This window comes from Excalfactoria chinensis, chromosome 11 (assembly GCF_039878825.1).
Source record: "Excalfactoria chinensis isolate bCotChi1 chromosome 11, bCotChi1.hap2, whole genome shotgun sequence".
NCBI classification, from domain to species: domain Eukaryota; kingdom Metazoa; phylum Chordata; class Aves; order Galliformes; family Phasianidae; genus Excalfactoria; species Excalfactoria chinensis.
This window is the reverse complement of record NC_092835.1, coordinates 17,091,819-17,107,281: the sequence shown is the minus strand read 5'-3', so window position 1 is coordinate 17,107,281 and position 15,463 is coordinate 17,091,819. Positions and strand designations below refer to the sequence as shown.

The window sequence follows — 15,463 nt, the reverse complement described above, 5'->3', positions numbered from 1 at the left end:
ATAAACAAGGAGATCTGGATGCTGTTGTTGTACATGCTGTCCCTGAAATTACTGAAGGAACATAGAACGTTAATGCTTTTTATATCTTTCCTATTAGGTATCAAATGAACCTGGCAACCGCTACAACATCCAGCTGATTAATGCCCTGGTGCTCTACGTAGGTACTCAGGCTATTGCGCACATCCACAACAAAGGCAGCACACCCTCCATGAGCACCATTACCCACTCAGCACACATGGACATCTTCCAGAATTTGGCAGTGGACCTGGACACCGAAGGTGAGCTGGTTTGTCATACCTAACTTAGAGCAGATTGAGCTACAAGAAATGCAGATCTGCTAGTGAATTCACTGCAAGTAGTGCTACGTTCAGTATAGGAGCAATATTGAAACCAAATGCTCAAGGGAATGGGAAATTGGTTTAATAAAGAAGAATTACTACTGCCCCACCAGCCAGAGTTGGAGCTTCAGTTTTTGTTTCCTGTACCTGGATGGGGGTGCACTTAAAAACCTTAACTTTGGCAGTACTGTTTGTTCCTTTTCCCTCTTGCATTTGCACCAGGGGTCACCATATGTGCTCACAACTTTTCTTCTGCAGGTCGGTACCTCTTCTTGAATGCAATTGCCAATCAGCTGCGATACCCCAACAGTCACACCCACTACTTCAGCTGCACCATGCTTTACCTGTTTGCAGAGGCCAACACTGAGGCTATCCAGGAGCAGATCACGAGGTGAGAGGGAACACATTTAACTTGCCTGCATTCAGCTTCTTGCTTTCCTTCCTTGTTTTCTTTTCCAGACCTTTCTGTTCTAACTGTCTTGTTCTTGGACTGCAGGGTTCTCTTGGAACGACTGATTGTAAATAGGCCTCATCCCTGGGGTCTCCTCATTACTTTCATCGAGCTGATAAAAAACCCAGCATTTAAGTTCTGGAACCACGAATTTGTTCACTGCGCTCCAGAAATTGAGAAGTGAGTATAACTTAGTAACAGAATCACTAAAGCTGGTGCTGAGTTACACCTTGAGCTGTTGGTGTTTCACAGCAGAAGCAGCATTTCCTGCCATAAGAGGAGGAAACAAAACCTGAGAGCAGAATGCAAAGTGGTTACTGGAAATCATAGCAAGCTGCTATGAGAGATGCTGATTATTTCTTTTTCCCTGCCCTCTTCACACATCACATTGCAGAGGAGATCCTGGAGATCTTCTAAAAAGGTAGTGGAGCTGGAAACAGAGCTGCCATCAGTATCATTGAATCACAGAATGGCCTGGGTTGCAAATGCCCGCAGTGCTCATCCAGCTCCAACCCCTGCTGTGTGCAGGGTCACCAACCAGCTGCCCAGAGCCACATCCAGCCTGGCCCTGAATGCCTGCAGGGATGGGGCATCCACAGCCTCCTTGGGCAACCTGTTCCAGTGCGTCAGCACCCTCTGGGTGAAAAACTTCCTCCTAATATCCAACCTAAACCTTCCCTGGCTCAGTTTGAAGCCACCCCCCTTGTCCTATTGCTGTCCACTCACAAACAGCTGTTCCTCCTCTTGTTTAAATGCTCCCTTCAAGTACTGGAAGGCCACAGTGCAGTCTCCCTGGAGCCTTCTTTTCTCCAAGCTAAGCAAGCCCAGTTCCCTCACCCTTTCTTCGTCGGAGAGTACAGTGCAGTACAGGGGGCTCAAAGCAGCCTGCTACGCTGTGCATGTGCTGTTCAAACACTGCTCTATGTTCTTATGGGGACTGAGCTGAGCATACTGCATTTCTGTGTTGTAGTAGCACTGCAGACCACCAGAACCTGGCTCCTTTGCCCACACGTTTGCTAATGCACATGCAGTTGGGAGTGGTTGCACCTGTGGTATCATGCATCGTATTGGGTTCCAGGTGGGGAGCACAGTTAACAACTAATACTGCTCTGCTTCTGTGTTCAGGTTGTTCCAGTCAGTTGCACAGTGCTGCATGGGGCAGAAGCAAGCCCAGCAAGTAATGGAGGGGACTGGTGCCAGTTAGATGAGCTGCATCTTGTGTTCTAAATGTGCCAGCCTGGAGGCCCCTGTCCCATCGACCGACAGAAGAATCTGTAAGGCTCCTCCTGACCTTCCCAGCTCCCTCGATTGGGTACATGCAACCGACCTGGGGTGAAAGTCTATGGGCACGTTCCAAAGTTTGCAACGAATTTGTGACTTTTGGCCAAAATTCAGAAGATGCTGTGAATATCATTTTGAACTAGTGTAAATACAAGGAACAGAAACGTTTGTCTGGACTTCTGGGTTTGTGCAAAGTGTGTAAAAGGCAAATGGGTAACTGGTGCCTGTCCAGCTTGTAATAAAGGGGCAGCTGCTGATGCCAAGTGCTTGTCTGGGGCAGACCTCCTTGTCCTGACATTGCCAGACTCCCAAAGAATATTGAAAAAGCCAGTTATATTATTATGTAACTTATTTTTTTTTTTTTCTTTATGTGGATGGGGGACCTTGAAATCACTCAGTTGTTTTACAGAAAAAGAAGGTGGATACGTTTGGAATATGGGAATACTATGGAGGGAGGTTGGGGATGGGGGGTGAGGGAAGGCTTTGAGATTCAGCGTTGTTTTCCCCTTTCCTCCCAGTGCTGACAGCCATGTGTGGCCGTCAGAACGCCTCCTTTCTGCTGGGAGGAGAAGACACACCTCAGGCCCTTTGGGAGAGGGTCAGCTGTTTTTAGTAAAGAAACCAGAGACCAGGCCTTTCCTTTCTGTTAGCTCTCCTGACACGTGTACATTTTGGAGAAGGGGGGGGGAGGGAGGGGGACTGAATGCAGACCTTTCCCTACCCCGGGACAGTATAAGTTTGTAAAAAAAAAACACAACAAAAACCAACAAAAAAGAAAAGAAAACAAAAAAAATATATTAAAAAAAAAAATAAGGACCAATACAGCCCATTTTGTAAAAGGATTTTGAATGTTTTGTAAAAGTATTGGTCCGCGTGTTGTATTTTGTAGCCTTTCTAGTTCCTTGGGCTTTAGTTCTCCCACTTCTTGTATGTATGCATACTGTAGTTACACATTAAAGTCATGACATGCAGCCGTGCCACTGTGCTTCTTCTCTCCAGTTCCATCCTACCTGGCCAGTCACTGTCTTTCAGTATCTCTTTTCAGCCACCCAAAACTGGCAGTTCTCTGGTGTATTTTGGCCGCTGCTTAATGAGGTTGCTTGCTTCCAGCACTGAGCTGAGAGGGAAGACCTGTCACAGATAGATGGAGCCTCGATTCTTAGTGCCAGGAGGAACAACAGAATAGTTCCGTGCAGATGGAAGTGCTGTTAGTTGGCAAGCAGAGTGCTAGAAAGGAGGCTGCAGTGGAGGGACACAGCACAGGCAGCAGACCAGGTTTATTTCTAATGACACCCCTGATATAACACTCTCTTCATCAAGTGTCTGTACGAGCTTGCTGGTTTACCTAGGTTAACCTGTAGGATAAACACTGCAAGCTCCTCTAGCCTTACAACATAGAAGTGATAGGAAATGGGATTCACTGCAAGTTGGAACATTTTGGCTGTGGAGCTGAAACTCCAGCTTGCTCTTCCCTCCACTAGTGCATACAAAGAACTAACAAACAGCTCTTAGCTTCATCCAGTCCAGATTTGGGAGGGGTTTTTCTGCCATTTAACTTGAGCAGGCCAAGCTCTGCATGTGAGCTTGTGGGCTTGACCTACTGGCTCCCAATGCTGTCTCTGCTAAAGCTCAAAGGTCTCTGTGGTTCTGTACTAATACTGCTGTACACATCTGGTTCCCTTTAGGCCTTAGGAGCTGTCATGCTGCTGTAAGAGGGGGTGAGAGGTCAGGGGGGGACTCTGCCAGAATCCCAGCCTGTGTTACATGAAGTTAATGGGCTGATAGGAGGGTACAGGTGTGTTTCTTCCTAATGAGGGAAAGAACCCACAGCTGGCACTGTCAGACCAGTGCTGGTGCCACCTCTGTGGGGATCCTTTGCCAGCAGGGGGCCCTGGGTGTAATGCCCTCTGGTTGAAGGAATAACCTTTCCATTCACTGCTGTGTGCCTAGTTGGAAATGTAGCCTGCTGTAGAGCCAAGCCAGGAAGGCAGACTGGGCTCTGAACAGCCACTGCATCACTGCATTGCTGAGGTGATGTTAAACCACTCCGGACCCCAGCGGTGCACAAAGGGCTGCAGCTGACCTTCATGTTTGCTGTTGCTGCAGCTTAAATTATTGCAGGGATCTTCTGGAGGGGGTTTTGCATCCTGCTGAAGTAAGACGGCGTTTGGCTGGGTAAGAAACTCCATCTTTATTTGACACAGCTTGGCCTGCAAACCTGCAGCTTGTTACCTTACAAAGCTGCCAAGGGACAAATAAGGCTCTATGTGATGGACAGTAGTAGTGCCTGAGTTTCTCTGATGCTGAGCAAGGGAACCTGCTTCTGATATGATGATGGTGTGTGTTGGTCTTCCCTAAACAACTGTGATGAAACCTGGGTTTGACCAGGTCCTCGAGGTGTAAGGGACGGTTGTGCTCCAGCCCCCTTACTGTAAGGCCACCTAGAAGTACTCCTGTACTCTGCAGAGTTGTTCTTTATGCAGAGCTAACCGAGAAGCCAGCAGCCATCTGGGACCATCCTGCCTCCCATCTCTGCTGCTGCAGAAGAGACGGCTGAAGGCTGACCTGTCTGAGCACGGTTCTGGGCAGCTGGTTTCCAGGGGCAGTGAGGCTTTTATTGTACCAACTGCAGCAGCTGATGCAGGATCCTTTTCTGTCCGTAGCGCACGTGCAAAGCTTGCTGCTCCCTTCGACTCAGTTTCTCATAAACCTCCTTATTGAGCAAGTCCTGCTCCGCTTTCAGGTCTGACCCGTACGACTCCAAGGTCAGCAGCACGCTGTCATAAAGGAGCATCTTACAAGGGGCTTTCAGCCTGGAGAGAGCTGCATTAGAAAGGGTTGAGCTTTCCTCTTCCTCACTGTCGTCCTCCCAGCCGTCTTGTTCCTTGTACTCCTTGAACTCTTCTTCTGACATGCACAGCACCTGCAACGAGCCAACCAGACACAGCTCAGGGGCAGCCTGAGACCTCGGGCTTCCTTCCCTAGAGCAGCACAACCTTTGGGCTGCATGGGGAAGGTGAGTTATGCCTCAGTGAGAGAGGGATACCAAGGGATGTGGGAGAGCATCCTAACAGTAAACCTCATCCACAGAACTTAGCAATAGGGGTAGGAGAAGGGTTAGGCCAGGAGAGGAGGGCGGTCACACTGAGCACTTCTCACACCAAGAGTTCATGTGCTTGTCTGCCTCTGTCTCACTGTTGTGCATGGTTCCAACAGCTGCAGTATGGCCTGTGCCCTTTGTGCAGCTCTTTAACCAGCAGCTCTTTAACCAGCAGCTCACCACTTGCACTGCTCACCTTCAGGGTCACAGACAGCTCCTCCTCTGTCAGCACTTCATCCCAGCCCAGCACGAAGGCACCTTCCTCCCCCACCATCTCCAGCTGGCACAAGAAGTCCCACTGCTCTGCCACCAGCTGCTGCTGCGCTTTGCTTTTGGCACCTGTTTTGAAGACAGCAGAGCTGCAAACCCAGCTCAGTTTGCAGATGGCAGAAGGGGAAACAGGAAGCAGAAAGCCGTAGCACAGCCCCAGCATTTAAAGCGCAACGGAGCAGCCTCACTTCACCCTGAGCCCCATTTCATTACATCGCTGTTAACAGGAGCCACCCCTGCCCCATCCTTTCCCAGCACGGCACTCACGCTGCAGCGCTGCCTTCCGCACCGTCACCATCTGGATGTCGGCCGTGTCGTTGGTGTTGCCCGGATATGGCTCTGCAAAGCCGTACATGTGCAGGAGCTGCCAGTTGGCCATCTGCCCGTAGGTGTTGAAGATCTCCTGCCCTTTGCTGATGGGCTGCGTTGTAACCATCCGTAAACACTTCTGCAAGCAGAGAGAGGAGAGGATCCGAGAGCTGTGGGTGTCACACAGAACAGCTTCCTGTGACTAAGATCCAGGCCCAGTTGGTTGGCAGTGCTGCTCTGGCCTCAGAGAGGCAGGGAAGGGGCACAGGACCTCGGCACTCACGGGAGCGTATTCCAGGCTGGCGTTGTGGTTGGCCACGTGATTCAAAATATCAGCTACAGGCACCATCATGGGAGGATTGGGGCCCTTCTCGTCTTCATCTTCCTCCTCCAAAGGCTCCTGAAAGCTACAACAAGGGACGTGAAGACGATATTGTTTTATACCTTGCAATACAGGGCGAGCTTCACCTTATTCTTGCACTCTTAAATCATGCAGCCTCACCACTCTCTTCTCCCTTTGCTCATCATCCCTCCCCTCCATCAGAGCAAACCCTCGCTGCTCACCTGTAAGCCATGACAAACGCCACCAGCTGCTTGTACAGCTCCAGCGTGTGCAGCTTAGGGTCGAAGATGTCGGGGTGGGACTTCATGAAGGGCAGGATGATGGAGCTGTACTCCAGCTGGATGTTAGCCAGGTCCTTGTCCACCGCCTCGGGGATGCCGGTGCCCTGCAGGAGCCTCGTTCGCTCTTCTTCTGACCTGTTGCAAACAGAACCAGCAGCTCCATCTCCATCCGCCCCGGGAAGAAGGGTCTGAACTCCTTCAAACCTGCAGCTTCTTGGTGCTCCGTGGAGCTCCGTTTTCTATTGCAGTGAGTTGCAACTGCATGCGGTGCCTCACAGGGATCTCGGGCTGCTGCCCCTCACAGCACGGGGCTTAGAGCAGCTGCAGTCACCCAGCACATCCCTGAAGCGCCCCGCAGAGCTGCTGGCTTTCACCTTACCAGAACATGGGGTGATCCAGGCCGCTGAAGTCCTGCCAGAGGGAGAAGTAGGGCCGCCAGCGGGAGGTGCTCGTCGTGTATTCGTGCAGCAGGGCCAGCAGGAGCGGCACCCAGCCGGACTGGCTCTGCAGGGACTCCTGGGCTGCACAATTAGAGGTGGCAGAAAACATCAACACACACACGAGGCTGACCTGAGCTGTATGCACGGCTGTATGAACGGCCGTATGCACGGCTGCGTGCACGGCTGTATGAACGGCTGTATTGAACCGCTGCATCCCGGCACTAAAACGAGCCCCGGGCCGGCAGGACCACAGGTCGTGCCCTTTGCCGCAGCCCCGCTCACATACAAAGCATTGAACCCGGATGCAGCGCGGTCACCCGACCCCGCTCACAAGACGCAACGGAGCGGCGGAGGCCGCGCTGTGCGCTCACCGTCGTGCAGCAGCGCTCGGATGGCGCACGTGTGCTGGGACAGCAGCGCGCCGCGCGGCACGGAGAACAGCAGCTCGCCCGGCTCCAGGTCGGCGGCGGCCAGCAGCCCGTATCCCGACACGGTGCCCCGCCGGCTGATGGACACCTGCGGGGACGGCACCCCGCTCAGCACCGCGGCCGCGCGCCCGCCGAGGGGCCGCTCGGTCCCGCTGCCCGAGGCCGCTCACCTTGGCGCTGAGCTCCACGCCCGCCGCCTCGCACCACGCCACGAAGGCCGCCGTGGGGTCCGGCCCTGCCGCCCTGCGCCGCTTGGCCGGGGCCGCCATGGCCGCACGTGGGCCGCGCGCACTTCCGGACGGCGCTAAGCCCCGCCCCCTCGGCGGACGGTGGCCGCGGCGGGACGGACCCACGAGCGGCGGCCGGCGGCGCCCCCCGCCCCGAGAGCCTGGATAGCTCAGATGGGAGAGCATCAGACTTTTAATCTGAGGGTCCAGGGTTCGAGCCCCTGTTCAGGCGCTCCTTTATCCTCTATCCTTATCCTTTATCCTTTATCCTTCCCGGCCCGGCGCCGTTCCCCGTCCCGCCCCCCATCCCTCCCGCAGCCCCGGATCAGCCGCAGCCGGAGCCGTCAAACCAAAGCGCGTTTTTATTGCACCCACCAACTTCGCCTTCCCGGCGGTTCCCGTCCACTCCGTGCGGGGCGGCCCCGCCTCGTGCCTTCATTTCTTGCCAGCAAGAAAACAAAGAGGTAATAAATAGGAAGCGCGCGGGGGGACACAGGGGCGGGTTACAGTGCAGGCTGGGGACGCGTGGCCGCGGCTCGGGCGGGGGCTGCGGCCCGTCCGCGTGTCGGTACATTAAAATAGACTATTTAAAAAACTCCTTTCTGGTCGCTAAAAAACACCGTCCCGTCCGGCTAAATGACGTGGCAGCAGTTGAACTGCCCGATGGACAGCAGGCTCTCCTTGGGGCCGGGGTGGATCTTGAACGCCAACGCTTTCTCGCACAGCGGGATCTGCATCAGCCGCTCCCTCAGGCCGCCGCTCTTGCCCTTACCCGGGTCCAGCTTTATCACGTTCTCCGCCTCCCCCTCGCCGCCCCCCGCCCCCCCCCCGCTCCTCCCGCTGGTCGCTCCCGGCCTTTTCTCCCCTCGGTCCGGGGACGCCGCGGGGTCTGTTTCCCGTTCCCCGGGTCGCCCCGCGCTCTCCCTGCCCTCGGGTGGCCCCGCTCCGCCCCTCCCGTCCCCGCGCGGCTCCGGGGCTCCTCGGGCTCCGCCGGCACTTCGCCCCCCCGCCCGGCCGCCCGGCTCGGCCCCCCAGCCCAGCACCTCCCCGCGGTACGGCGGCCGGCGGGCCCCGGCGCGGAGGAAATCCCGCATCTGCTCCTGGTTCAGGGAGCTGCTCTTCCTCTCCATGGCGCCGGGCCGGCACTCCTCCTCTTCCTCCTCCTCCTCCTCCTCGCAGATCTGCTGCAGGGCCGGGGTGCTCTTGGTGATGGCCGTATCGATGGTGGGGGCCTTCAGCAGCACCCGCGGGCTCTGACGGACGCGGCCGCCGTCCCCGCCGCCGAGCTGGGAGCCGCCGGGAGCCTCGGCTGCGGGCTGACAGCCCCCAGGGCCGCCCCCGGGGCCAAACGCGTCCGAGAGGTCGGTCCTGTGCCGCGGGGAAGGGCAGAGGCGTCAGCACCCGGCTGCGAGGGGCGGCGTGGGGCCGGGGGCGGCGGCCGGAGCTCACCTGCTCTGCATCTGCTTGGCCAGGTCGTAGAGGAGGCTCTGGCGGCGGCTCTGCTCCTCCTGCTTCTCCCGCAGCATCCTCTCGGCCAGCAGGAAGTAGGTGGCCGTGATGTGGTTGTAGCGGTCGGCCTCCAGCGCCCTGCAGGACGGGCAGCATCAGCACCCGACGGCCGCGCTCCCATCGGCACCGCCAGCCCCTCAACCCCTCCCCCCCCTCCCGGCCGCTGCTCACTCCTGGATGGTGTCGCGGTCGGCGATGTGGCCGCAGGTCATGGCCTGGATGATGATCTCGTGCTCCTCCTGGGACACTCGCTTGTGTGAGGTGAGGGGCAGCAGGCAGCGGCTGGCGGGGGACGGATCCACCCCCTGCAGCCACGCGTGGCCCTCGATCTGCTCCAGGGACGCTCTCTGACGGGGGTCCCGCTGCAGCATCCTGGAGATGAGGCTGCCCAGGGAAGAGAGGGACACTGGGATGAGCACGGCCAGAACCTTCCCCAAGCCCCAACTGCAACCCCAGCCCCAGCCCCAACCCCAACCCCAACCGCAGCCCCCCGGCTCCCACAGGGCTCCCACGGGTTCGGGCACAGCACACAGAGCTGCCTACTCTGCGCACTGTGCGGAGACGTGCGGTGGCACGGTGTAGCGGCAGTCCATGATCATGGTGAGCGTCTCGCTGTCGTTGGCTTCCTGGAAGGGGGGCTGCCCGCACACCAGCATGTAGAGGATGACCCCCAGGCTCCAGATGTCTGCAGGAGGAAGAGGAAGACGTGATTCAGTTTGTCCCTGAGGAAGCCAAACCGTGAGCGCTGCAGTCACATGCTGCCACCCCGTTGGGAAGGATCCCAGCTGTCAGGGATCGGGGCCCCTCTATGGGACGTGGCCCCTCACGGCGCTTCAGCCTCCTCCCCAGCACAGACAGCGATGGCTGCACACACACACTGGGAGCCCCCAAATCTGGAGCCCGAGTGCCATAGAGATGAGGCTCAGCAAGCACCCGCAGCCCTCAGCTCAGTGCCAGCCCCTCTGGAAGGGGTCCCCAGAGCTCCCCCCGCCCCAGGCTGTGTAAGCACCCCCCGATATGGCCAGCCCTGTGCCCGCTGCAGCAGCACTCATCTTCACGTGCCTCCTTGTGAGCACAGAGCCGGCCCCGCGTGCAGCTCCCGCCCCGCCTGGCAGCCCAGAGACTGATTTTGTTCCTATTGCGGAACCGCTTCCATTTAGGATGCTGAGCACAGGCTCTCCCTGAACACCTTCAGCTCCTTTTAAGTGCCTGCGCATTTTAACATCTCTCATCCGTGCCAGTTTCCTTGCTTGAGTTGCTCTTGCAGAGCCACGTATCTGTGTTCCCAACACCCCCCCGAGCCCTGGCAGCTCTCAGCTTCAAGTCCTTCCCCTCACCCCGTGTTGAAGGCGGGCCGTTAAGTCCAGCACTGTGCTCTGCCCAGCCTCCTGCTGCAGCTCCCCACAGGGCTGGCTGTGCTCCCAGCCCTCCTTTTCCTCCCGTGGCTCAAAGCAGCGGCAGGAAGCGCCCGGAGGAAACTCGGAGAGCTGGAGGCGGCTGCACCCTAAGCGGGTTTCCTTCCCACCTCCAATTGCTACCAGGGCCGGGCTGCGCTCAGCCGAGCATCCCCAGGGCAGGGTTTGTCCCACAGGGCTCTGAGGATGCCCGGAACACCACGGGAAACCCAAACAGAAACCCGCGTTCACACCAACGGGATCCCAATGTGATCAACGGGAGCGCAATGGGAGACCTGCAGGCCCTTACCCACGGCCGGAGCATCGTACTCATCCCCGAGCAGGATCTCTGGTGCCGAGTAGGCCAGCGAGCCACAGCTGGTGGTCAGCATCTTGCCGGGCTGGAAGCGGTTGCTGAAGCCAAAGTCCGTCAGCTTGACCAGCCCCTGCTCCTGGAAGAAGACCACGTTCTCGGGCTTGAGGTCGCGGTGCACCACGTGCAGCTTGTGGCAGTAGGAGATGGCGTGGACGATCTGGGCGAAGTAATGCTTGGCGCGGGGCTCGGCCAGGCCGCCCTCGTGCCTCATGATGTGGTCGAACATATCGCCGCCGTCACCCAGCTCCAGGATGAGGTAGAGCTTGGCGTGGGTGTCGATGACCTCGTAGAGACGCACCACGTTGGGGTGCTGCACCAGCTTCATGCAGCGCACCTCCTGCAGCAGCTGCCCCGCCGCCTCGCCGGCCAGCTTGCTCTTGTCGATCACCTTGACGGCCACGCGCTGCCCGGTGAACACGTGCCTCGCCAGCTTCACCACGGCAAAGTGGCCCTTGCCCAGCGTGCGCTCCAGGTCGTACAGCCCCGCGATCTTGCCCTCGGCCATGGTGCCGGCTGGGGACGGGCATCGGGCGCTGCGGGGCGCAGGGTGCTGACCGAGGGTGCCCCGACTCCGAGCACCACAGCGCCCATCGTCCCGCTGCACGGCGGCCCAAACAGACCCCGATATCCCCCCCCCGGGTCCTCAGCATCCTGGGCAGCTCAGCACCCCACGAGCCCAGGCACTACAGTGCTGTGGTCTTCAGCTCCCCTACAGCCCCGCTTCCAGTCCTCAGCACCCACCAACCCTGAGCTCCCCAGCAGCGCTCCGATACCCCAACCTCGATCCCCGGCACCCCGCTATCCCCCCCTCCAGCACCCCAATCTCCAACCCCATCCAGCACCCCAAAACATCACCCTCCTCTTCCCAGCACCCCACAACAACCCCAGCGATCCCAACCTACAGCACCCAGCGTCCCAACCCCCCCCACCTCCGCATCCCCAGCGCACCCCAACTCCCAGCACCCCAACACAACCACCGCACCTCTCCAACCTCCCACCCCACCACCCCCCCACGCACCCCATCCTCCCCCCCCGCACCCCAAACCCCCAAATACCCCCACCCGCTCCCAACTCCCCCCACATCCCACCCCCCAACCCTCAGCCCCCCCCGAGGTACCCCCGGGGGTCCCGCACTCACCGCACGGCGGAGCTGGGGGCCGCGGGGCTGCGGCGTCCCGGTGCGCCCGCCCCGCTGACGTCAGTGTGCTCCGGGCCGCAGCCTTAAAGGGCCCCGGTCCCCTCCCGCACCCCCACCCCGCAGCCGGGCTGAGGCCGGGCGCAGCTCATCGCACCCAGCTCGGCCTCCAGCTCGCTGCCGCCCGCCGGGGTGAATCCCACGTGAGGCTGATGGAGGCCGCGGGGCTGCGGACACGTGCGGGATGGTCTCGCTGCGGCCGCTCTTTTCCTGGAAGCGATGCGGGCTGCTCATTTAGCTCGTTACCTGCCCGGGGCCGCTCACCGAGCACGCGATGCTCCCGCAGATTAAAAAGCTCTCAGCGCTCGGCCGCCTCGGCGATGTTAATGCCTTCCCAGAAGCCCCGCAGTCCGTAATGAGCCCCGCTCCGGGCTGGCGTCACTGCTGCGGGCTGGGGGCATAGGAATGGGGTCTGCGTGCTGCTGCGGCAGCAGGGTGCTGTGCTGGGGGTCCCCACTGGGTGTCGTGCATGGGGACCCAGCTGGTTGTAAGGGGTGGGCACCCCAAGTGGGTGTGAGGTACGGGCAGCCCAAGTGGGGTGTGATGCGGGCAGCCCAGCTGGGTGTGAGGGACGGAGATCCCAGCTGGGTGCAGCGATGTGGGTTTAAACGTGGGGATCCCCAATGGCTGCAAGGTGTGGGCATCACAGCTGGGTGTGGGGCTGCAGGACCGATGCGAGCAGGGTGGATGCAGAGGTGCCTCCTCCATCCCTACCTGGTCCCGTGGCAGTGAGGCTCACTGCAGCGTCCTTTGGGTTTAGGTGTGATGCTGGAGCACCGAGTAGCCGAAGGAACCACATCTGCGTGCAGCTGCGGGGCGCAGCGCTCATCCTTCCTGCTGGGGCGCAGCTGAGGCCGGGATGCTGAGCGCTCTGAGGCTGCAGGAACTGGAAAGGAGGAGTGAAGAAGGCACAGTCAGCACCGGGAGGATGTGGGGCAGCGGTGGGAGCAGAGGCTGTGATGGGCTCTGTGCTGCGGCTGGGTGGGTGTCAGGAGCGACAGGGCTTTCTCCAAAGCATGGAGAGGGATGAGGGAGTGCGGCTGGGTGCACTCGGAGGCTCCTTTGGCATCAGAGCTGCTCCTTGTCGCGGCCTTGCTGGCTCCTGAAGGCTGCAGACACACGGGGTGCTCAGGGCAGGCTTCCCAAAGCCGCAGGGCAGGGGCTGTGCAGGTGGAGGAAGGGGATGGGGGCTGATGTTGGGCCAGAAGCGGGCGATGATGCATCGCTGGTGTGGGAGGACGCGGGAGGAAGCTGTGTGTCCATCACCGGGTACCAACACAGGGACAGCATCGCTGCGTAGGCTTGCTTGGATTTTGGGACCAGTGAGCACCAGCTCCTGGCTGCAGCCCCGCACGGCAGCACTCCATCCCACCCACGCCATCCAGACAAAGCCCCGTCTGCAGCAGAGCCCACCTACCTGCCGCTTAGCAGGGTCATGTGGCCGAAGCACTTCATTAACCAGAAGCCGATATAAGTTCCCGGCGAGATGTGGGGAGGGAGGACATCGAGGCAGAGCGACTCTGAGCGAGCCCTGCAGAGCAGTGCCTGCAGCCCTACACCAGCCACAGGTCAGTGGGGCTGCAGGGAAGGGGCTGCGGAGCGGGGATGGGTGTGGGGAGCGTTCGGGGTACCCCACTGGGTGTCCATGGCATGGAGTGGGGTGGAACTGTGGGGTCAAGAAGCTCCGGGTTCCCAAACAGCTCTAGGGAGCACCGCGGAGAAGACAGCCCAGAGTTGGGGTGCAGGAAGGCACCGAGCTGGCGGCACTGCTGGCAGAGGGGCCGGGCTGACTCTGGCCACTTGCCCCCTGTGCACGTTGCCCCAGGACCATGCTGAACGCGCTGCTGCTGTGCTACGGGCTGCTGCAGGGCATCCAGGCCATCCTCACCTCAGACCTCAGCCACAGCCCCCTGCAGAAGATGAGCACTGGGCTGGAGGAGGCAGACAGAGCCCGCTACCCCAGCCTGCTGCGCAAGGCCAAGGAGGTGTCAGCAGAGCTTGCTGGTGAGTCCCGCGGCCCTCAGCCCTGCAGGCACAGCCAGCTCCCCACAGCTGAAGCAGGCAGCTCCTGCTCAGCCCGCAGTGCCCACCTTCTCTCTGTTTCACAGCTCTTTCCAGGCCAGGTTTGGATCAGATGGCCCTGGAGGTGCAAGAAGGTGACGGTAACCTGCAGAAAAGCGGTGTGCTGGAACCACAGGTAACACGCCGAGAGCTGGTGTGTTCCTAAGAACACCCCAAACGGGGCTGCTTTGAGCCACGTCGGGCTTCTCTGTGCCCCGGGGTGCTTTGGAGCAAACACTTCATGGGATGCTGTACAGGAATGGAGCGTCCCATCACTGCCTGCTGAGAGGGGTGGATGTGCTGGGAGTCAAGAAAGCCCCTCTGTTTGGGGTTGGCCTTCAGGGACGCTGCTGCAGGGGCTGGGAAGTGAGCGGGATGGAGGCAGGCAAGGTTTCCCTGCTTCATTTCCTGTGGGAACCCAACCTTCCCACCGCACGTTTCCATAATGACAAGTGGGTGTGAAACATCCTCTTTCGAGATTGCTCCAGCCAGACCAATTGTTTGGTTAGAAATCAGAGGAGACCTTGAGGAAACTTCCAGCCAAAGGGAATAGGAACAGTGAATCAAGGGTTGCAGGGTCCTCTGGGAGGAAACACCGACCTCCCTTCCTCTTACAGGGTGTAAGCAACCCGCTCCTGCTGTCCCTGCAAAGGACCAGACTTCCACCTCCAGGGGCAGATGGAGACCCGAGGGGTTGGATGGATGAGCCACCGAAGTGATGCAGGGCATGGGGAATATCCCACGATGAGAGACTGGAGAGGTCAGGGTTGAGAATCCCAAGCAGGTCTTTCACAGATGATGCCATAGGTCCCCTGTGCTCAGGGCTCAGCGAGCAAAGCATGAAGAGGAGCTGGCATCAGCAGGGTCCAGCACCAAGCCCCAAGTATCTTCTAGGAGCAAGCTGAATTCTGGATATCTCAGCCTCCTCTTTGAGATGGAGGTGCCTCAGGCTCTGGGCTCTCTAACACAGTTCCTGGGCAGCAGGGTGGATCATGAGCCTCCTCTCCTCTCCCCTGTAGGCACTGTCCACGGCCCTGCAAGCTGCAGGCAGGGAGGAGCGGAGCTCCCCACGCCGCTGCGTCCGCCTCCTGGAGTCCTGCTTGGGCCACCAGATCCCCTGCTGTGACCCCTGTGCCACCTGCTACTGCCGGTTCTTCAACGCCTTCTGCTATTGCAGGAAGATCAGCACCACCTTCCCATGCGGCAAGAACTAGTGCCTGTGCCGCAGGGCTGCCCGCTCGTCCCCACTGTCTCTCCCTCTGCGGCTCCAATAAAGCAGCAGATAGATAGCACTGCTGTTGCTGAGCGTGGGATGCGGGCTGTGCTGGGCGCTGGGCTCTTGGGAACACAGCACGGTGTGGTTGGGTCTATGGGGGTCACTGAGTGCCACCAGGCTTCCGCAGGGCCACCTAGAGCTGTGCTCAGCACATCATAGAATCACAGCATGGCTGGGTTGGAAG

At 59.1% G+C, this 15,463-nt stretch overlaps 4 protein-coding genes and 1 non-coding gene across 15 annotated transcripts in view; 3 read left to right on the top strand and 2 right to left on the bottom strand.

Moving 5' to 3' along the window:
• The window catches only part of CNOT1 (CCR4-NOT transcription complex subunit 1), a 50,752-nt gene extending 47,703 nt beyond the window's left edge, over positions 1-3,049 (top strand). For all 8 annotated transcript variants that reach the window (XM_072346093.1, XM_072346098.1, XM_072346100.1 and 5 more), the window contains 4 exons: positions 98-278; positions 597-729; positions 835-969; positions 1,915-3,049. In XM_072346093.1, coding sequence (XP_072202194.1) covers positions 98-278; positions 597-729; positions 835-969; positions 1,915-1,993 — 528 coding nt within the window. In that variant the 3' untranslated portion in view covers positions 1,994-3,049. The remainder of the gene's footprint in view (positions 1-97; positions 279-596; positions 730-834; positions 970-1,914) is intronic.
• A 408-nt stretch (positions 3,050-3,457) lies between these two features.
• SETD6 (SET domain containing 6, protein lysine methyltransferase) lies at positions 3,458-7,540 on the bottom strand. Its single transcript, XM_072346493.1, has 8 exons — positions 7,412-7,540; positions 7,185-7,329; positions 6,753-6,894; positions 6,314-6,508; positions 6,033-6,156; positions 5,708-5,888; positions 5,367-5,509; positions 3,458-4,993 (listed from the first exon to the last, which is right to left on the bottom strand). Exons 1-8 carry the CDS (start codon positions 7,508-7,510, stop codon positions 4,685-4,687), a joined length of 1,338 nt encoding a protein of 445 aa, XP_072202594.1. The 5' UTR covers positions 7,511-7,540; the 3' UTR covers positions 3,458-4,684.
• Positions 7,541-7,627: 87 nt separating this feature from the next.
• On the top strand, positions 7,628-7,700 carry TRNAK-UUU (transfer RNA lysine (anticodon UUU)). The gene has a single exon. It is a non-coding gene; the product is annotated as a tRNA-Lys (tRNA).
• Positions 7,701-7,812: 112 nt separating this feature from the next.
• LOC140257422 (SNF-related serine/threonine-protein kinase-like) lies at positions 7,813-11,992 on the bottom strand. 2 transcript variants are annotated; one of them, XM_072346708.1, is made up of 6 exons: positions 11,886-11,992; positions 10,682-11,280; positions 9,521-9,662; positions 9,149-9,361; positions 8,918-9,055; positions 7,813-8,836 (listed from the first exon to the last, which is right to left on the bottom strand). In XM_072346708.1, the coding sequence occupies exons 2-6, from the start codon at positions 11,250-11,252 to the stop codon at positions 8,101-8,103; spliced, it is 1,800 nt and encodes a 599-aa protein (XP_072202809.1). In that variant the 5' UTR covers positions 11,253-11,280; positions 11,886-11,992; the 3' UTR covers positions 7,813-8,100. The 2 variants fall into 2 exon arrangements, with proteins under 2 accessions (XP_072202809.1, XP_072202810.1); XM_072346709.1 differs by having other exon boundaries at positions 10,682-11,260; positions 11,886-11,989.
• Positions 11,993-12,504: 512 nt separating this feature from the next.
• On the top strand, positions 12,505-15,448 carry AGRP (agouti related neuropeptide). 3 transcript variants are annotated; one of them, XM_072346711.1, is made up of 5 exons: positions 12,505-12,923; positions 13,243-13,510; positions 13,768-13,946; positions 14,051-14,139; positions 15,023-15,448. In XM_072346711.1, the coding sequence occupies exons 3-5, from the start codon at positions 13,772-13,774 to the stop codon at positions 15,215-15,217; spliced, it is 459 nt and encodes a 152-aa protein (XP_072202812.1). In that variant the 5' UTR covers positions 12,505-12,923; positions 13,243-13,510; positions 13,768-13,771; the 3' UTR covers positions 15,218-15,448. The 3 variants fall into 3 exon arrangements, with proteins under 3 accessions (XP_072202812.1, XP_072202813.1, XP_072202811.1); XM_072346712.1 differs by having other exon boundaries at positions 13,224-13,510; XM_072346710.1 differs by having other exon boundaries at positions 12,505-13,510.
• Positions 15,449-15,463: the final 15 nt, after the last annotated feature.